Source organism: Rissa tridactyla, chromosome 8, assembly GCF_028500815.1.
Source record: "Rissa tridactyla isolate bRisTri1 chromosome 8, bRisTri1.patW.cur.20221130, whole genome shotgun sequence".
NCBI classification, from domain to species: Eukaryota; Metazoa; Chordata; class Aves; order Charadriiformes; family Laridae; genus Rissa; species Rissa tridactyla.
In genome coordinates, this window is record NC_071473.1 from 16,443,393 (window position 1) to 16,463,457 (window position 20,065).

The window sequence follows — 20,065 nt, forward strand, 5'->3', positions numbered from 1 at the left end:
AATCATCTTTTATATCCAGCGTGCTTTTCAAATAATTTTTTTAAAGCTGCCAAATTTGTTTTATGGGACTTTGAAAGAGAAGAGTGCCTCTGGCTTAGACCACGCATGCCAAGTTACCAGTTTGTGTAGGCTGCTGCAATGTTTGCGCAGCATTTACGGCACCCCAGATGAAAGGCTCTTACAGAAGGGCAAAGCACCCTGAGTTTTATTATTGCTACTTTTGTCTCTCTCTGAAAATGGGGTTAGGACTGGGCTGACACTTTGGGTTTAGTGATGGCACCATGTAACAGAACCCCGGTGTGTGGGCTGAAAGCAGAGACCAGACCAACATCCTGAGAGTCAGGAAAACACGGGAGATTTAAAGTCGCTGAGGTTTTGGGGATGGCGGCTGCCTCGCCACCCTGCACGGGAGGCAGCGAAGCCTCTGGAGCGTGTCCCGCTGGGAGCCCCAGCCCGTACAACCTCTATCTGCGCTGGGAGAGGTGCCCAGGGGAGCCGGGGGAGCAGGAGCAGTCCTGTCTGCGCAGCCCTGCGGATGTAGGTCAGCGGAAAGCCGCGCTGAGCTATTTTGGCCGCGCCAGCGATAATCCAGAGCAGTCTGAGCAGCGTTTGCATTATCATCCCCAAGCACGCATCCAGCCCTACGTGCCTGGCGCGCACCAGGAGCGTGCTGATGGTGACCTGGGTCTGCTGCCGCGGGCTTGGGATGCTCTGCTTTGCCCAGAGCTTTCCGATGACTCCCCGAGCCGGCGGTGCTGCGGGAAGGGCCATCCCCTCTCAAAGCCCAGGGATGGGTTTCTTCAGCACGAAGGGGCTGAGCTAGGAACTACCCCCCTCCTTGGAGCTGCCGTCTGGCCCCATCCTGCCTTTCCAAGTGCTGTTCGCTCCTTCGCTGGCCTCAGCGTGCCGAGGGAGCTGGTGGTTGGAGCAAAGGATGCTCCTGAGGGCCCTGGGTGTTGATTCAGCGTCTCCCTCCAGGCTCTGCAGATAGGGGCAGTGGGACCTGCCCGCGCTGGCGGGTGTGCTGGTACTCAGCAGGTCGCTTGTATTTTTCCACGGCAGGTTGAAGCCCCAGAAGAGACCAGGCAGTGGCGCGTCCCAGCCCTGTGAAAACATCGTGGTCGCTTACTACTTCTGCGGAGAGCCCATCCCTTACCGCACCCTCGTCAAAGGGCGCGTGGTGACGCTGGGACAGTTCAAGGAGCTGCTGACCAAGAAAGGGAACTACAGGTAAGGGCTGCTCCCCGCCTGCGGTGTGGTGCCAGCAGACTGTCAGTGACCTCTGGCAGATGCCGCTGCCAGGACGCAGCAGTGTTGCCCCCTCCAAGGTGAAGGAGCGTGGTGGAGGTAGGTCAGGGGGGCTCCTGGAGCTTTCCAGGAGAGGTCCCACAGGGCATGCTGTGGTGGGGATGTGGCAGCACGGCCAAAGCACCTTGGCTGTTGAAGAAGCAGGTTCCAGGGATGAGGGAGATTGCGTTTTGTAGCAGAAATGTCCTGCGTCGTGGTTTGCACCTTCAACAGAAGCTGCTGAACTGCTCTGTGGGGCCCTGGGCTGGTGAGGAGCAGCACCAACTGGTGCTCAGTGATGCTGTGGGAAATCCTCCAATTGCCGGAGCTGTTTTGGCTGCTCCCAAAGTTTCCTCTGGTGAGGACAGGGAGGTTGGGTCCTGCCGGAGTCCCAAAGCAACCAGGCGTGGGGCGTGTAGCTCTCCAAGTTCCCCCTTCCATGTAGGAGCTGCCATAGGAAAGCCTACCTAGAAATGCTCCACCAACACGGGTGCCTCCAGCCACTGCTTTTGAGAAAGCTGGGAATGGGCTTGGATTCAGGGCTGGAGCCCCTGAACGTGCCACCACAGATCCTGGCCACTCTTTTTGGCTACCTGGGCGAAGGGCAGGGGCAGAAATGTGGCCCCAGTTGCCTCCATGTCTGAGGGAGCTGCTCGCCATCCACCACGAGCTCAGGGGCATCAAAGAGATTTGGGGACCCGGGTTTGGGAACCGTGCTGCCCTCGTGATCATTCACCTGCTTTTTTTCCTCTCTGCCCCCATGTTTCTGGTTTTTCAGGTATTACTTTAAGAAAGTGAGTGACGAGTTCGACTGTGGTGTGGTTTTCGAGGAGGTGCGGGAGGATGACACCATCCTGCCCATCTTTGAAGAGAAAATCATCGGGAAGGTGGAAAAGATTGATTAAGCTCCAGGGCTGCTGAGGCATGAGGACAGGACTGTGAAAGACTCTGGGACCGGAGGAGAAGGCCTGGGCGGATGCTGGTGGTGCTACTGCCACGGGCAGCCGGGCAAGCCCAGGGTGGAGGGTGGCAACCTGCTCCAGCACAGACCTGGGCAAGCTCCGGGTTGCCGGTGGACACCGTTTCACCCCACGAACCTGCCAGTGGGAGCCCAGTCTCCCTCTCCGTAACGAATATAAGTGTAATGTAGCATTGTACAGTGCATTAGAAAGTGTAATATGACCTTGTTTACTAAAGCTGCATATTTTTGATATATTGTAATAAAAGGAAAATATTTCCAATGTCACAGTGCTCTTATGTAAATGTAAAACATACAGGTACTGCAGAACTCACCCAAAGTGTACAGCCATCCGCCAGACTCCGTCTGCTCCTCGCTTTCCCGGCACCCTGCCCCGGCTTCCCCCTGGCGTGGATGGCTTCAGAGCGTCGGGGGGGTCAGAGCCGCTCTCCCCCCACCGGCGTGGAAGGGGCGGCCACGCTGCGGAGGGGCTGTGGGTCCAGCTCACCCCTGAAGATTATTGAGCCATTTGGAACGAGTCCATCTCTCGCCTCCCTGGCAGTCTCAGCTGCTGGACATGGTAGGATGGTTTTTATTTTTCTCCTGAGCTTTCTTGCGACCGAGTAAATCCCCAAGGGACAGAAGGGTCGGTGCCAGCTTCTCTGGGCTGGGGGCTTCCCGCGGTGTGAGGACCAGCTCAGAGATGTGGCTGGCATCCCGCAGTCCCACACTTGTCCCCCTCCCATGCACCTGCTGCCCCTGAGGGAGGGTTCGCCTCCCGGGAGGGTGCTGCAGAGTGCCAGCACCCGTATGCCCAGCACAGACGTTGCCCAAGCCCCTGGTGCCGAGCTCCGGCTTCGGTCGGGGGATGCCTTTTAGGAGAAATATAGGGGAGAGAACTGATGAGACACTAAATCTGAGGATGTAAACCATTTTTTGTCGGCTTCTGTGTCTCGGGGGGGCAGCGTGAGGGCATTGCTGAGAGCGAGGGGGGTGTTGGTGCCAGTCTGTTGGGGCTCGTGTAGGGCCAGGTCACCCAGCGAGGCAGCCGGCACCCTGGGAAGCCTCCTGGGCTTACTCGGCCGCAAGAAAGCTGGGGGCTGCACTGGTGCCCCCCCAACCTTGCCCTCAACCCTGCCTTGCTCCAGCACGGCCACGGCTCTGCCCTGGCTCCTTCGGAGACCAGCCCTGGCCCACCCTGCAGAAACCGGGGGTGGCCCTCAAAGCTGGGGGGCTTCCCCATCAGCACTCGCCTTGCCCGGTGCTGCTCTTGGCCGTGGTGACGCCTTGGAGCTGCTGGGGACCCCGGGATGCCACTCAGCCTGTTGTATATGTCACCGAGTGCCTTTAAAACACGGTTCTGTGACTTGCCTATACGCTACGTGAAGTCCAGCAAAATCCGCAATCGTTTTCAGCCCAGGAACAGCGTTACGAGCGTTTTTCCTCCCCCCCTCTTTTTTTTTTTTTAAGTTCTGATGGTGTTGTGTCTGGTGAGGTTGTTAACATGCCCGGGATTTCTGTCTCCCCCTTTTTTTCTTGGGGGAAGGGGGGGGTCCCCTGTAAATATGTACAGTGGCCACGCGGCCCCGGCGACGTCTCCTCTGCATACTCATGTGCTGACTTGTACAATGATCTTTTCAAAGGTACTTGGATAAAATTGAAATAAAACCCCACGTCCCACCGCCTGCTGCTTTCTTCCTTCCCCGCGGAGCAGATGGAGGATGGGGCAGGTCAGGCGAAGGGCCCTCCCTGCTCTGGCACATGGTGGGGCTGGGGGGGGGGCCGTGGGGCTCCCTTGAGGGGTGGCTGGGCACGTCCTGGCCCTGGGGGACCATGGCGTTGCCCCCGTGGGAATCACCCAGGGTCTGGGAGCAGCTGGCCCAGCAAGAGGGGACGGTGCTGGGGGTTTTGGGGGATGCTGGGGGGCCCCGGAGGCTGTGAGCCAGGCTTAAGAGGAGCCTTTAGAGCACCACATTGGGCTCTTGTCGTCCCCCGCTGTGACGGCAGCTCCTGGGGCAGGTACATGATTGTGGAGCCCAGGCCTGAGGTGGGGGGCGCTGCCTGGGAGCCAGGATGGGGAGACTCCCAGCTGGTCCCCCCTGGCAGCCCAGCACAAGGGCCAGCGTGGAGAGCACCGAGCTCCCCGCAGGGCCATGTCCTCTGTGGCCTCGGCCACCCTATGTCACTGGGAGACCCCCCAGGTTCAGCTGTCGGGGGGGGCTCTGCATCCCCAAGACACGCAGGCGCTCCCCAAGACGTGGGAGGGGGGGCCGCAGACACAGACCAGAGCCCGCATCATTTCCAGGACATTTATCACATGTGCCGGAGTGTGATGGGGCTCACAGCTCATCCCGGGACTCCGCCGTCCCGAGCGGACTCGGCTCCTCCCGCCCCGTGCTGTTCTCAGGGGTCTTGGGCACCTGGAGAAGACAGCAGTGAGGCATGGACACCCCCTGCCTGTCCCCGTCCCCATCCCGCGGGACCCGTCCCCTTGACCGGTGAAGGCTGGGGGCTGCCCTGGCCTGGGTGGGGGTCCCCAGCCCTGGGGTCTGGGGGGGGCTCACTCACCGCAGGCGGCTCCTCGGGCAGCGTCCCCCCATTTTCCAGGAACTTGGAGAAGGTCTCCACATCCCGGTTGCTTTTGTACTCAACCATCTGGAGCCAGGGGATGGAAGGGACATGAGGGGTCACCCCATCCCCCGGGTGCTGGCCGAGCCAGGGTGCCCCCGGGTGCCCCCACTGACCTTCCTGCCCGGCCCCGCGGGGAAGTAGTGCAGGGTGGGGAAGCCGTGGATAGTGATGTTCTCCAGCTCGTTGGCTGTGGCGTCCAGCTCAGCGATGACAATGTCCTCGCGGTCCTTGTAGCGCTCGCCCAGCTCCTCCCAGGCGGCCGCCATCGCCTGGCAGTGGGAGCACCACGGGGCATCTGCAGGATGGGCGCGGTGCCAGGGGACAAGCCAGGGGACCGGGGCTCTGCCGGGGTCGGGGTGCAGCGTCCCCGGGGCGAAGGGTCAGGGACGGGGCTGGGGGCTGCCGTGGCAGGGCGCTGAGCCCCATGGCAGAGCTCGAGGAGGGCCGCGGGTGGCCCCAGCACTTACAGAACTTGACAAAGACGTTCTTGGTCTCGTCGTAGGCCACCTGCTCGAAGGTCTTCCCCACCAGGACTTTAACGGGCCGTGTGTCCCAGTCCTCAGGGGGCTCCGCGCTCAGCAGGCGGGGCTGTGGGGACAGCCGGGACAGCCACAGCATGTGTTGAGCGGTGTCAGGGCCCCCGTGGGACTCAGGCACTCAGGGGACAGGGCAGGACAGGGATGGGGGTCCCCAGTCTGCAGCCAGGGGTGCTCCTCTGCTGCCTTTCGGACCACCTCTTGCCCTCTGCCACCATCCCAGCTCTATGTGTCTCCACACTGATGTTCTCCTGCCTCCTTTTCCATAACACCCTCCTCCCCCCAAATCCTCAGGCCTGGCAGCACAAGCATCAGCAAGCAGGCAGCTGGTGTTCACCGCACGACTGCCATGATTAGGCTTCAGAGTTAACAGCCCACCGCTCACCACGGAGAGGCATCCTTGGTGCTGGCTGGCACGGTGCCACATCCCTCACCTTCACCTTGCCATCCAGCACCCCCTGAACGAAGGTGCGTATGGCCGTGTCTGAGAAGACGTCCTGGTCCATCTGGTACTTGCGGTTGTTCTCCATCTTGACTAGGCGCAGGGTAGGGGCATCAGCGGGTGTCAGGCCGAAGAAGGGCAGGACATCAGCACCGTACCCAGCCACGTCCACCACCACGAAGAGCACCTGGGCAGGGGATGGGTGACACTGAAGCTCGGGTTGCGCCATGGTCACCCCCACCATGTCCCCACCATGGGACCTCCTCACCTTGCCCCGAAAGGTGCCAGCGGCCGCCCGGAAGCCATCCCGCAGCACCAGCTGCCCGGATGACGACTTGTTGAGGAATAGCAGCATGTGGTGGGGGATCTTGGCACCGAAGATGTGGTCGGAGGTCTGGGGAGGAGGAGGAGGGTGAGGGCTGGGGGGCCATGGCCCTGGTGGGGATGGGGATGGGGATGGGCCATACCTCATTGGTGAACTCCATCACCAGCTCCAGCCTGTGGACGCGGAGCAGCTGGGTGAGCTCGGCCGCATCCAGCCCCCGCGCCGAGTCCACGGGGAAGTCTGTCCGTCCCTCATCGAACTGTCAGGGCGAGGGACTGTGAGGGCTGTGAGGGGACAGGACGGCCCCGCCACCCCCTGCCACCCCCTCACCTTCTTGAAGAGGCAGACGGTGTCGGCTGACAGCCCGTACGCCTCGAAGACCTCAGCCGCCTCGGCCACACCAAACGTCATGTCCACCACCTCGCCGGCCACCTCGTAAAACACCTGGGCTGCCTCGCTCTCCAGGTCCTGCGTGGCCACCCCGTGAGTGGCCACGGCCACGGCCACAGCCCTGATCCACACCCCACCCCCCGCCCGCCCCAGCCCACCTTGAAGAAGCCGACGACCACCACGTCCTGGGAGCCAACAAAGGCGGCGGCGGTGTCGGCGTCCTGCAGCAGCGTGGCGCTGGGGCCGGCCCGACGCTCCATCCAGCGCACGATGCCCTTGGCGTCCATGTGGCCTGCCATGCGGGGCAGGGCCCCTGCCGTCACCCCGGCCACCCCTCGCCGGGCTGCCACCCCCCACCGAGACACCCACCTGCCATCACCAGGCTGCCACGTCGCTGCCATCACCGCCGGTCACCCAGGCACTATCACACTGTGACACTGCCTGCTGTCACCATCACCACACTGCCACCCCACTCACTGTCCAGACATTGCCACCCCTCTCACCGCCACCTCCTGCCACCCAACCCTGTGTCCCAGCCTGTCCCAGTGTCCCCCTTGGCGGTTGCCATGGTCCTACCGGTGTAGGCGAGGGGGTGGGTGCGGTTGCCATCACGGAAAAGCTTGAGCGTGGGGTAGGAGGTGATGCCGAACTCGCTGGCCAGGGCCGTCTGCGCCGTGGCGTCCACCTTGCCCAGCCGCGCCGGGCTGGACTCGTCCCTCAGCGCAGCGGCCGCCTGGGCGAAGGCGGGGGCCAGCCGCTGGCAGTGCCCGCACCACGGCGCATCTGCGGGCAGGGGACAGCGTGAGGGGCCGGGACAGCCCTGGACGGACTTTTGGGTGCCCCCAGGCTCAGCGGGTGGCTGGGGCACATAATGGCTGCATGAGCCTGGTGGACTCCAGCTCATGCCCCTGTCCCCTGCACTGTGGCCCATGTCCCACCCCCTTCACCTCGTGTCCCTGACTCTTGTCCCAAGCCTCTGCCCCGTGTCCCTGTCCCCTGCACTGTGGTCCATGTCCCACCCCCTCACCTTGTGTCGCTGCCTCATGTCCCCTGCCTTGTCACTTGTCCCTGATAAATGTCCCCTGCCCCATGTCTCTGCCCTGTGGCCCTGCCCCATGTCCCTGTCCCATGTCCCAAGCCCCTGCCCCATGTCTCTGTCCCAGTCCCCTGCACCATGTCCCACCCCCTTCACCTTGTGTCCCTGCCTCGTGTCTCCTGCCCTGTCCCATGTCCGAAGCCCCTGCCCCATGTCCCTGTCCCCTGCACCATGTCCATCCCCCTTCACCTTGTGTCCCTGCCTCATGTCCCCAGTCCCATGTCCCTGCTGCACGTCCCTCGCCCCATGCCTCTGCCCTGTGGCCTTGTCCCATGTCTGAACCCTCTGCCCCATGTCCCTGTCCCATGTCTGAACCCTCTGCCCCATGTCCCTGTCCCCTGCACCGTGGCCTGTGTCCCACCCCCTTCACCTTGTGTCCCTGCCTCCTGTCCCCTGCCCTGTCCCATGTCCCTGCTACACATTCCGTACCCCGTGCCTATGCCCTGTGTCCCTGCCCCATGCCCCTGTCCCTGCCCCATGTCCCTGCCCCCATACCATGCCCCAAGTGCCTGCCCCAGGTCCCTGCCCCCATGTCCCATGCCCCGTTCCCTTACCCTCTCACACACCATGTCCTGTGCCCCTGCCCCTCTGACCCACACCTTTGCCCCTGCTGTACCCCTGTCCCTGCCCACCGCCCCCCACACAGACGCTGTGCCCCCTTCTGCACCCACACCCCTGCCCGTACCCCTACCCGTACCCCTGCCCGCAGCAGGGGCTCCTCCTCAGAGGACTCACAGAACTCCACCAGCAGCAGCTGATGCTCGCTCAGGGCACGGGCGAAGTTGTGCTCGTGGAGCACCAGGACACCATCTTCCTCCTTCAGCTCGTCCGAGAGCACTTCATCATCCCCCTCCTCCTCCTCCTCCGCCACCACCTCCCCATCCTCCTCCTCGCCCCCCACCGCCAGCCCCAGCCAGGCCAGCGACAGCACCAGCACCCAAACCAGCCGTCCCCCGCAGCCCCGCATGGTGCCACCAACAGATCCAGCGCCCGGGGTTGGGGGGGGAAGGACCCAGATAAGGGCCACAGGGCGGGTGGTGCCGGTCCCCTGGGGCTCGTGGCCCTCTGCTACTGGCTGCCCGGCACTGCCGATAAGGCAGCGGGACCAGGTGGCTGTTTTCCAGCCGCCCGTCCCTGTGGGGGAACCTGGCCCTGCCAATGGCGGGGGGGGACGGGCAGAGGTGATGGGGGCGCGGACACACCAGTAAGAGACCAGTCTGTAGGGTTTAATGGCGATGGAAGAGCACAGCCTGCGACTGGGCGGGCGGCCGGGCACAGTGGTGTCACGGCCCCAGCGATGGGGACACCACGGGGACCAGGCAGGCGTTGGTATTTAAAAAAAAAACAGCAATTAAAAATAACTTTGGTTGCGAAGACCACGACCGTGGGCACCCGCTCGCTAAGGGACCCCCCACACACACACCCTTCACAGGACGGGGGCGAGGGCAGCGGTGCCGGCAAGGTGTCCCCTGGGCTGGTGGGCACCACGTCCCCGAGCTGGCAGGGGGGACACCGGGGTGCGGGTTGGGGGCGGGGGGTGTGGGGGGGTCAGTCCTCCCAGGCCTTCTTTATGCAGAGGCCCCACTCCCAGGAGAGATGCTCCGTCTTGTCGTCGTCGGTGACGAGGGAGCGGACGCGGTAGGAGCCCCGTGCCAGCCAGCCCCGCGGCGCCTCCTCCGCCGGCGTCACCACCTCGTACTCCTCGGCCCGCGGCGCGTAGCTGCCCACCATGAAGACGTCGCGGTCCACTGGGCGAGATGGGGAGAGGGAGGACGGGTGAGTGGGGACAGGGTGGCACAGACCTCCCCCTGCCCCCAGCCACCACCCCCGGCCCCCCCGGCCCCACTCACCGGGCCGGCCCCGGCGGTAGGTGAGGTGCAGGCACCGCAGCCCGCAGACGATCTCCCTGTTCACCTGTGGGCAGAGGGCAGGGACGCCATGGGTGCTGCTCCACGGCTTGGTGCCACCCGCCCTGGGGACCCCTGGCCTTGGGGGAGGGGGGGGGGGCATCCACAATTAAAACCCCATCCTGGAGCCCCCCCAGCCAGGATCCAGGTTCTTGGGCAGGACTGAGCAGCATCAAGAGTGGCAGGGACACCCAAGAGGGGCAGGGACCCTGGGATGGCAGGGACACCTGGGGAACCCTGGGAAAAGGCAGGGACCCAATGTGGACAGGACTGCCAAGAGGGGCAGGGACCCTGGGGTGTCAAGGACCCTCAAGTGGGGCAAGGACCCTGGGGTGACAGGCACCCTGGGGTGGCAGGCACCCTGAGGTGGCAGTGATGTTGGGGGCAGCAAGGACTCCCAGGGCGGCCGGGACCCAGGAGGGCAGGGACCCCCCCAGGAGGGCAGGGACACTATGAGGTGAGAGGTGGGGAGCAGACACCCCAAGGCAGCACGGACACCAGGTGGCAGGGAACCCATGGGTGGCATCAGGGACACCATGGGGCAGGGACACATGGGAAAAGGGGTCCATAAGGAGCAGGGACCCCATGGGACAGGGACCCCAGGATGTGAGGGCAGGGACACAGGGCAGCAGGGACCCCAGGGGGTGAGGACTCCAGGCAGGGTCTCCTGCCAGCCAGTGGGCGCAGGGAATCATGCACTCGCCTCACCTTGAAGGACACCTTCACCCTGTAGTCCACCCCCTCCTTCAGCACGAAGGCTCGGCCCCGCAGCACCTCCAGGTCTCCTGCGCGGGGAGACGGCCCGTGAGCTTGGCACCCCTTTCTCCTCCTCCTGTCCTCCTCCTCCTCCTCCCAGGGGTGCCCCCACTGCTCACCTGTCAAGTCCATGGTGATGGGCCCTGGTGCCTGCTCGCACATCAGGGTGAGCCTCGTCACCTGCACGTTGGGCACGCTGGCATCTAGGGACAAGCGGCAGGGCACAGACCTTACCCACCTGCACCCAGCCCACCAGCACCTGGGGGGCTGCCCAGCGCCCCCCCCCCCATAATGGCATGAAGGGCCACCGTGCTCATGGTGGGGGTGTTTAGGAGCTGAATTGCACCTCAACAGCCCAACCTGCCCCCCATCAGCAGCTTGCACCCCCCCACCAGCCCAACCCACCCCCCCATCAGCCTGCACGCACGCCATAATGCACTCCACCAATTTGTACCCCGCTGATGTGCGCCCACCTCACGACCTTGCACACACCCCCCCCCCGCTGTCATGCACCCACCACCCAGACACCGAGGGCAGCAGCAGGCTGGGGTGGTTGCCGGGGGTGCCACGGGGAGTGGGGGGTACTGTCTGGGCACCCACAGCCACCCCGGGCCCCCGCAGCTGCTCACTCCGTCTGTGTCATCCCAATGAATTTCCCGGTCCCTTGTAACCGTTCCTATGGAAACTGCGGCGGTGATCCCGTAACCAAGGCAACCGGGGTCCCCGGGCAGCCCTTACGGTGTCGGCGAGGGGGATGCCGGGGTCTCCGTGCAGGCGGGGGGCACAGGCAGCACCCACAGGCGATGCCAGCCAGGGCCCGCTCTCCCTGCTGGGGACGTCCCACGGGAGCTGGGGACGCCTGCGCTCCCTGCATCTGCAGAGGCTGCATCCCCTAGCCCAGATGGTGGGGTGCCGGGGTGCCTGGTCCCAGCGGGCACCCCCCGGCCTTACCCACGGCGGCAGGGATGGCACCCAGCAGAGCCTGCTTGTACTTCCGCAGGCTCTCGTCCCCCGGGTCCAGCTCCTGGATCTCCCGCAGGCTCTTCTTCTCCGGCGTCTTGTACGCCAGGGCCACATCGGCATCCTCCTCCTCCTCCAGTGACAGCGTCACCCCCTCCTTGTCAGCCATGATGTCTGTGGAGGACAGGCAGTGGCAGTCCCGCCGCCCCGGGGACACCCCAGGGGACACCCCCCACCCTGTGACACGCAAGCATTGGTGGGCAGGGGGTGGCTGAGCTGGGACGTATCACGGATGGATGTGGACAATCCCCTGTGGGGCAGCCGAGTTGTCACCCTGCTCAGGGCTGTGGTGACGCCACCAGGCTCCGTGTCCCCAGGGCCTGGTGGCACAGATGAGACCCGAGGCGTTGCCGCCGGCTGCATTTCCGCACGGTCATGGAGCAAGACAAGCTGGTGCCTACGTGGTGTGCAAAGTCTGGGGGGTGCTTGCAGCCCCCCGCAGCCTGCCAGGGGCCTTCATACCCCGTCACCCGGAGAGGACCTTGTCACCACCCTGCAGCCTCCTCTAACCCCTCTGGGCAGCCACCAGCCCCATCTCCCACCCCAAACCACCAGCGGCTGCAGGGAAAAAAAACAGCTCTGGGGCAAATGGTGGCTCCGGTGGATGCCAGGCTGACGAGGGGGGGGCACAAGGGCAGGCGATGTCCCCATGGCCCCTGACTCTGCCCTGCCTGCTGCATTCCTTCCCCCCCCAGTGCCTGTCACCCTTCTGGCTGCAAGCACTGAGCTCCCCAAAGCCCCTGGGAACCCCAACCCTGGGGACATGCTAGGGACAACAGGCTGGGGCGCTCAGCCCCCCAGGGCTGCAGGGCCAGCTGTGGGGGGGTCCCCAGGGCAGCGGTGGTGACCGGGGCGCAGAGCGGTGGCCCCGCTGCACCTCGGGGACCCCAGCAAAGGCAGAGGCCCTGCACCCCGGGGCACCCGGCCGTCACGGCAGCGTGCGGCACCCGGCCATGCTGGCTCCCAGCCCGGGGATGCCCCCGCCCAGGGGTGCCAGGACAGTGTGGGGGGTGCTGGGTGCCACATGCCAGGCTGCGAGGTGGCAGAGGTGCAGCTGGGTGGTCCCCCGCCCCTGCAGGATGCTCCGGTCCCCCAGGGCCTGGGGTGACGCTCACTCCTGAACACACCCGGTGCCGGGGGGGATGTTCCCCTTGTTGGGGGACCCGGGGCGATGCTCCCCGACCCGGGGCGATGCCCACCCCGCCGCCCCCAGACGATGCCCACCCCGGGGGCACCGGGGCGATGCCCTCCCCGCCGCGGGGCCGCGCTCCCCGGGCCCGCCGCCCCTCACCTCGGTAGCAGAGCGCCAGCCAGAGCAGCTCCAGCAGCTGCCCGCCGGCCTCGCACACATCCAGCCCGAGCATGGCCGGGCCGGCCGGGCCCGGCGCCCCCGGGGCCGGGCGGGGCGGCGGCTGCCGGGGCCCGGGGCGCGGCTCTGCCGGTGTCGGCGGGCTCCGCCGGGGGCCCCCGCGGCCGCGCTCCTCCCGCCCGCCGCCGCCGCTGCTCGGCGGTACCGGCCGCTCCGCTCCGCTCCCCCGGCGCTCCCCGCTGCGCTGCCCGGCGCGGCCCGGCGGGGCGGCGGCGGCGGCTCCCGCAGACGCGGCGGCTCCGCTGCCCGCCCCCGCCCGCCCCCGCCCCTCGGCGGCTCCAGCCCCGCCGCTCATGGGCGGCGAGACTGCAGTGAGCTCATCCGCCCTGCGCGCCCGCGCACCGCCCGCCCGCGCTGCCCGCCCTGCCCGCACCCTGCCCGCCCCTTGCCCACAGCCCTCGCACCCTGACAACAGCTTGGCCGCGCTGCCCGCGCCCTGCAAGCAGCCTGCCTGCACCCCGAAAGCGCTGCCTGCCCCTGCCTGCACCCCGCAAGCAGCCTGCACCCCGCAAGCATCCTGCCTGCACCCTCAATGCACTGCCCGCACCCCGAAAGCGCTGCCTACACCCCTGCCTGCACCCCGCAAGCAGCCTGCACCCACAAGCAGCCTGCCTGCACCCTCAATGCACTGCCTGCACCCCGAAAGCATAGTCTGCACCCCGCAAGCAGCCTGCCTGTACCCTCAAAGCACTGCCTGCACCCTGCCTGTATCCTGAAAGCAGCCTGCCTGTGCCCTGAATACGCTGCCTGCACCCCGCAAGCATCCTGCCTGTACCCTCAAAGCACTGCCTGCACCCTGCCTGCATCCTCAAAGCACCCTGCCTGCACCCTCAGTGCACTGGCCGCACCCTGCCTGTGCCCTGAATGTGCTGCCTGCACCCCACAGCACCCTGCCTGCACCCTAAATGCACTGCCCGCACCCTGCCTGCACCCTCAGTGCGCTGCCCGCACCCTGCCTGCACCCCCCGCATGCTGCACCCACCCTGCGAGCGCTGCCCGCGCTTCCCCTCGCACTGCCCGCACCCTGCCCGTGCCCTGCCTGTATTGCCGGCACCCTGCCCGCACCCTGCCCGTGCCCTGCCTGTATTGCCGGCACCCTGCCCGCACCCTGCCCGCACAGCCCTTCCAACAGCCACAGCGTTTCCCGCGCCTACACCCGGCAGCCCACCGGCTCAGACCGGGCACCCCCCGCCCCGACGCGGCCGGCAGAGCGGCGGCCCCGGGCGGTGCGGGGTGCGGGGGACCGGGTCCCGGCGGGACGGTCCGGGGGGTCCCGTCGTCGGAAGTGGGGGACGGTCCCGGCCCCGGGGTGCCCGTCGGGGAGCCCGGCGCCGACGGCGGCGGGTGCGGGGGGGTTGGCGCGAGGTGGGGCGGGGCCGGGGGCGGGGCCGGGCGTGGCAGGGGCGGGGCGGGGCCGGGCGGCGCGGAGCGGGGCGCGCACCCGCGATGACCATCGGCGGCCCCCGCGGCCGGCACCCCCGCCTCCAGATGCCCTGTCTGCGCAAGGTGAGACGGCACCGGCCCCGGCACCGGCCGCACGGGGAGCGGGCACCGCGCCGGCCACCGCACCGCGCACCGTGGGGACCGGGTACCGTGGGGACCGGGTACCACGGGGACCGGGCGCTCGCACCGCGGGGATCGGGCACCGGCACGGTGGGGACAGGGCATGGCGGGGACCGGGCACCGGCACTGCACCGGGCACGGCGGGCATCGGGGACCGGGCGTCGGGATGGCCGGGGACCGAGTACCAGCACTGTCTCCTGCACCGCGGGACAGCGGGCACCACCCCGGCCCCGGCCCCGCCGCGGGGCCCCGGGCACCGCCCCAGGCGGGGACACCCACGGGCAGCGCCCCGCAGCCGCAGGGTCAGCCCCAGCCCGGGGGATGCTACAGCCCCCGCAGAGCTCCGTCCCCAAAACCGGCGGTTCCCGGCCCAGGGATGCCGGGAGGCTGGGTGCCCGCACCTCCAGCATCGCACGCTCCCCTGGCTGCTGGGTGCCCCAGGTCTGGCTGCAGGGCACCAGGCTGTCCCCAGAGTGAGCACAGGGTGCCCTGGGTCAGGGCAGCGGTGGCCAGGCTGTCCCCAGAACAGCTACAGGGTGACCCAGGTCTGGCTGTGGGGCACCAGGCTGTCCCCAGAGTGGGCACAGGGTGCCTTGGGTCGGAGCAAGGGTGGCCAGGCTGTCCCCAGAATGGGCACAGGGTGACCCAGGGCCAGCTGTGGGGTGCCAGGTTGTCCCCAGGCCGGGCACAGGGTGATCCAGGTCCGGGGGGGGGGGGGTGTGCCAGGCTGTGCCCAGTGCTCCTGGGCTGGGGGGCTGAGCGTGGCAGGTGCTTGCCCGGCAGATGGAGCGGATGATTGTCAGCATGCAGGACCCCGACATGGGCATCAAGATGAGGAACCAGCGCCTGCTCATCACCGTCATCCCCCACGCCATGACAGGTGGGTCCCCGCGAGGTGCACGGAGGGGTGAGGGAGGTGTGCGGGTGCTCCCCGGGGTGTCCCCGGCGCTGCACCCACCACCCAGCGTGGTGGCCCCCCGCGCCACTCGCCTCCCCGCACCCGCCAGTGCTCCGCGCTGCAGCTGGGATCAATTATGCATCGGCTGAGGGGGGCGGGCGCTTGCTGGGGCAGGCGGCCCAGCACGTCCTTGGCAGGGCCCCCGTCACCCTGCGTGACCCCCTCAGCACCCGCCGTGCCGTGCCAGGGCGCCCCATCCCGGCAACCTCCCTGTGCCCGGTTTGGGGGACCCCATCAAACCCCACTAACTTTGCCTCGGTCCCCAGGGAATGACATCGTGGAGTGGCTCATCCAGAAGTACGGCATCTCCGAGGAGGGTGAGTGCCCTGGAGCAGGCGAGTGGCACCGCGGGGCCGGGGTGTCCAGGGCTGCTGAGCCGCCATGCAGCCCCCCCATTCCCGCTCCCCCAGAGTCGCTGCACCTCGGCAACCTCATCGTGAAGCACGGCTACATCTACCCCCTCAAAGACCCCCGCAGCCTGGTGCTGCGGGCGGACGAGTCGCCATACCGATTCCAGGTACGGCCCTGCCAGCAGCACGGGCACCCCCACAGCCTCGGGGTCCCCCGGCCCGGCACCGTGGCACCCCACGGCACTGTGCCTCAGCCTCTCCCCCCTGCCCCCGCAGACCCCCTATTTCTGGACCAGCACCAAGTGGCCGGCCACGGAGCTGGACTACGGTAGGTGCCACCGTGCCACTGGCTGCAGCCCCTTCCTGGCTCCCCCTGAGGTGCCGCCACTCCTCTTGCAGCCATTTACCTGGCCAAAAAGAACATCCGCAAGCAGGGCGACCTGATCGAGCACGAGAAGGTGAGTGGTACCCTCCTCACACCTGTGATGAGCTGGGTTGGGTCTCAGCGCACCCAGGAGTCTGGGCTCGCCCTGTGCCGGAGCGGTGACGGGCCGCGGCGCCAGGCGAGGGGAAGGGTGTCACGCTGCACCTCGGGAGGTGACACCGCCGCTGCCTCTCCCCAGGACAACTACAACCTCCTGCACAAGCGGATCAACCACACGTGGGACTTCGTGGTGATGCAGGCGCGGGAGCAGCTGCGGTGAGTGCGGGCACGGCCCCGCCGCCCCCCCCGCGGGGAGCCACCGGGGCTGGAGGGAGCACCTCTGGGTGCAGGGGCAGGCAGGGTGCCAGCGCCACCCCACTGCCTTTACACGGGCAGGGCGGCCAAGCAGCGGCGGAAGGGCGACCGCATCGTCATCGACTGCCAGGAGCAGGCGTACTGGCTCGTCAACCGGCCCCCGGTGAGGATGGGATGGGGTGGGGGGGGGGCACAAGGGGGTGCCAGGCTGCGGGTGCAGCCCTGGGCTGGCAGGGAGCAATCGGGGTGGTGGCACCGCGTGTGGCCCCGGCGCGGTGAGCGGGGCCGGGGGTGTCGCCGGAGGGTCCCGCCAGCCCCCGGCACGGTGCTGTCGTTGCAGCCAGGAGCCCCCAACGTGCTGGAGCAGGGGCCCGAGCGCAGGAACCGCCACACCACCCGCGTCCAGCTGGTGAGTGGGGGGGGAGACGGCACCCCCCGGGGCTGCCAGCGGGCACAGGGCACAGCCACCCCCGTGTGCTGGGATGCCCTGGTGGGTGCCCAGCCACCCCCACAGGCTGTGCCCATATTTTTTTGGGGGGGGGGGGGAAGCCCCAGCTCTGCTAACATATCTGTGTCCAGCCTGCCCCCCCCACCCCCAGCTGAGCTGGGGGTCCTTGTGCACCCACCACCGCTAATCCCCGTGGGGCGGCCGTGCTGCCGGGTGCCCTGGCAGCCCGGGGTGCCCGCAGCCGCCGCCAGACCCTTCCCCATGTCATGACCCCACTAACTCTGCCCCAGTCTGTGTCCCGTTCCGCCCCCCCAGCCCATCCTCACTAACCACCCACTTTCTCTTCTCTGCGCCGTATGCCGTGTCCTCTGCCCACGTAAGTGTCGCTAACCCAGGGATGGGGCCACGCTGGTGGGGTGGTGGATGCCGGGGCTCACCCCACAGGCTGCGCAGGCTGAGCCAGGAGGGGGATGAGGCTGGAGGCCATGGGGATGGGCCATGGGGTGCCGGGGTGGGGAGAGGGGGTCTGGATGCATGGGTCCTTGCCCAAGGTGACGATGGCAGGGCTGGTGGGCACGATGTCCTGGCCCTGCCATGCCCTCACCCGGCCCCATGCATCTCTTGCAGACCAAGAACATGGATTACTACAAGCGGGAGGTGAGCGGGGCGAGGGGCGGGGGCGGCTCCCGGGGACACGGGCTGCCGGGCACCCCGTCATCACTCCCCATGTGCCCGGCCACAGATCGAGTACTGCAGGAAGGCCATGGCCAGGACCAGGGTGAAGTCCTCCATCTGCCTCGAGGGGTGAGTGGCCGGTGGCTGCCCTGGCCATGGGCAGGGTCCCCATCGGGGTGATGGGGGCACCCGTGTCCCTGCAGCCGGCTGCTGGCAGCGCAGCACCTGCGCTGCCGTCGCCCTCGGTGGGGAGCAGAGCCGAGGCTCCGTGGTCATCGCAGAGCACGAGCATGTCCCCACCATGTCCCTGTGATGGCTGGGGCCGGTGGCAGCAGTGGGATGGTGGCCTTGACCGCCTCCAGCCGCCGCTCCTGGCAGGTACATCAAGTTCAACGAGCAGTACGTGCCCCACGACCCCATCATGTCCGGCTGCCTGCCCAGCAACCCCTGGATCACGGATGACACCACATACTGGACCATGAATGCCCCCACGTAAGCACCCGCACAGGATCTGCCAGCAGCACCCAGGCCGCCCCCACCTCTCCCCCCAGTACCCGGGGTGCAATGGAGGGGATGGGGCCATGCAGGCAGCCCTGGGCTGCTCCCCCGACACCGGTGCCGCCCACAGGGTGCCGATCCCCACGAAGCTGCGTGTGGAGCGCTGGGGGTTCAACTTCAGCGAGCTCCTCACCGACCCCCTGGGCCGGGCGCAACTCCTCGACTTCCTCAAGAAGGAGTTCAGCGGTGAGCGGCCCCATCCCTGCGCCCCCAAACCCGTCCTCCCATCCCCGCACACCCAGACCCACCACCACGTCCCAGCAACACCAAACCCACCACCACATCCCAGCATCTCCTGACCCACTGCCACGTCCCAGCATCCCTGGACCCACCACCCCACATCGCACCAGCTGCCTCCCTCCCAGGAGGTTTGGCCCCACGGTTGGCTGGGTCAGGGGCCCAGCTGTGGTGGCCTGGGGGGGCTATGTCCCCATCCTCAATGCCATGTCCCCCTCCCCAGCCGAGAACCTGAGCTTCTGGGAGGCATGTGAGGAGCTGCGCTACGGGGAGCAGTCCCGCATCACCGAGATCGTGGACTCCATCTACCAGTGAGTGCCAGCAGGGTGAGGGCTGGCGGGGGGGGGGGGTTCAGGGTTTTGGGGGGGGCCCAGGCCATCACGGTGCTACGTCCCGCTGCGGGGCTGGGCACTCGCCACCGGCTGCGACTCCCAGGCAGTTCCTGGCCCCCGGAGCCACGCGCTGGGTGAACATCGACAGCAAGACCATGGAGCGGACGCTGGAGGGCATCAAGACGCCCCACCGCTACGTGATGGACGATGCCCAGATGCACATCTACATGCTGATGAAGAAGGTGGGCGAGGGCAGGGGTGGGCTGGGCAGGGCAGGGCAGGGTCGGGCAGGAGCCATGACGCCTCTGCTCGCCCAGGACTCCTACCCACGGTTCCTCAAGTCGGAGCTCTACAGGAACCTCCTGGCCGAGGCCATCATCCCCCCGGAGACCAAGAAGAGGTGAGAGCAGGGGCAGGACCCCCAGATTTGGAGTGGTCCCTGCCGGCGCTCACCCCTCTCTGCCCACAGGGTCTTCCCCTTCATGCGCAAGCAGCGGCACTCCAGCCCCAGCCCGGCCCTGCTCCTGCCAGCGGGCGACGCTGAGGAGAGGAGCAGGGTCCCCGCGGCTGCCCCCGTCCCCGAGGAGGAGAGCTGAGGACCCTGGACCCCCACCAACATGGAAGCCCCCTGCCCAGCACGCCCTGGCCAGCAGTAGCACTGAAGGAGAGAAGCCATATGACGCCCCCGCAGCAGCCCCGGGGCCAGGCTGGCCCCGCTGCAGCCCTCGCTCACGTCCCCACACCCTCCTCTCCCTTGGGGTGGGGGGGAGGCCACACCCAGCCGGCCTGGTGCTGGGTCACCCCCTACTCCTGTCCCCCCCGGGCACACGACAATAAAGCCCCCGTGGGGAAAGGCTGGGGCTCCTGTGGTTTTTGGGGACCAGGGAGGTGGCTGCAGGGTGGCACATGGTGGTGGCCACCCCTCAGGGCTGGATGGTGTCCTGTCCCACCTCCTCCCATGACCGCAGCACCCACAAGGGTGCACACACACACCCCCCACCTCCCCAGGCACGCACACTCAGAGTGTCCCACCACCCACCCACGACTCTGCTCGCTCAGAGGGGCAAAAATCCAGCCCCAGCTGCCCTCCTGGCACGGCCCAGTGGCACTTGGGGCACTCAGCCCCCGGCAGCCACCGATGTGCCCTCGTACAGCCCCCGGGGGGGGACAAAAAGGCCTTTTTTTCAGGGGCCAGTGGTGCCCCCGGCCACAAAGCCAGGCTGTGAGAGCCCCGGGGGCTGGCAGCTGAGCCGCTCTTCCTGCCCACGGCCCATTAATCTGAGCAGAGGCTAAGGATCTGGCGGCGGGATTATTCCCTTCCCCGGAGCCGAGCCCCAGCTGTGGGGGATTAATGCCGGGGGTTATATAAAGGAGAGGGGGGCTGCTGCCTGCCCAGCGCCCAGCCTCGGCCCGCAGCCCACCCTGCACGCACCCAGGGACACGCACAGGATGGGGATGTCCCCAGCCCACCAACGACCAAGTGGTGCC

At 67.2% G+C, this 20,065-nt stretch overlaps 4 protein-coding genes across 6 annotated transcripts in view; 2 read left to right on the plus strand and 2 right to left on the minus strand.

Annotated features, from left to right (window-relative positions):
* AXIN1 (axin 1) overlaps window positions 1-2,533 on the plus strand; it is a 73,590-nt gene extending 71,057 nt beyond the window's left edge. The window contains exons 9-10 of the mRNA XM_054211396.1: window positions 1,063-1,230; window positions 2,066-2,533. Of these exons, the coding sequence (XP_054067371.1) occupies window positions 1,063-1,230; window positions 2,066-2,192 (295 nt within the window). The 3' untranslated portion in view covers window positions 2,193-2,533. The remainder of the gene's footprint in view (window positions 1-1,062; window positions 1,231-2,065) is intronic.
* Window positions 2,534-4,487: 1,954 nt separating this feature from the next.
* On the minus strand, window positions 4,488-8,729 carry PDIA2 (protein disulfide isomerase family A member 2). 2 transcript variants are annotated; one of them, XM_054211934.1, is made up of 11 exons: window positions 8,401-8,729; window positions 7,146-7,352; window positions 6,728-6,861; window positions 6,510-6,647; window positions 6,322-6,438; window positions 6,123-6,248; window positions 5,847-6,041; window positions 5,344-5,464; window positions 4,990-5,171; window positions 4,817-4,900; window positions 4,488-4,665 (listed from the first exon to the last, which is right to left on the minus strand). In XM_054211934.1, exons 1-11 carry the CDS (start codon window positions 8,630-8,632, stop codon window positions 4,585-4,587), a joined length of 1,617 nt encoding a protein of 538 aa, XP_054067909.1. In that variant the 5' UTR covers window positions 8,633-8,729; the 3' UTR covers window positions 4,488-4,584. The 2 variants fall into 2 exon arrangements, with proteins under 2 accessions (XP_054067909.1, XP_054067908.1); XM_054211933.1 differs by having other exon boundaries at window positions 4,814-4,900.
* Window positions 8,730-8,801: 72 nt separating this feature from the next.
* Window positions 8,802-12,768, minus strand: ARHGDIG (Rho GDP dissociation inhibitor gamma). Of its 2 annotated transcripts, XM_054211936.1 has the most exons (6): window positions 12,640-12,768; window positions 11,280-11,462; window positions 10,448-10,531; window positions 10,281-10,357; window positions 9,516-9,579; window positions 8,809-9,413 (listed from the first exon to the last, which is right to left on the minus strand). In XM_054211936.1, exons 1-6 carry the CDS (start codon window positions 12,710-12,712, stop codon window positions 9,214-9,216), a joined length of 681 nt encoding a protein of 226 aa, XP_054067911.1. In that variant the 5' UTR covers window positions 12,713-12,768; the 3' UTR covers window positions 8,809-9,213. The 2 variants fall into 2 exon arrangements, with proteins under 2 accessions (XP_054067910.1, XP_054067911.1); XM_054211935.1 differs by having other exon boundaries at window positions 8,802-9,413; window positions 10,281-10,531.
* A 2,295-nt stretch (window positions 12,769-15,063) lies between these two features.
* On the plus strand, window positions 15,064-19,412 carry RGS11 (regulator of G protein signaling 11). Its single transcript, XM_054212281.1, has 16 exons — window positions 15,064-15,160; window positions 15,505-15,555; window positions 15,649-15,755; window positions 15,865-15,916; window positions 15,988-16,046; window positions 16,212-16,288; window positions 16,409-16,490; window positions 16,668-16,736; window positions 17,403-17,432; window positions 17,518-17,579; window positions 17,829-17,942; window positions 18,079-18,194; window positions 18,469-18,556; window positions 18,681-18,819; window positions 18,895-18,977; window positions 19,047-19,412. Exons 1-16 carry the CDS (start codon window positions 15,064-15,066, stop codon window positions 19,171-19,173), a joined length of 1,353 nt encoding a protein of 450 aa, XP_054068256.1. The 3' UTR covers window positions 19,174-19,412.
* Window positions 19,413-20,065: the final 653 nt, after the last annotated feature.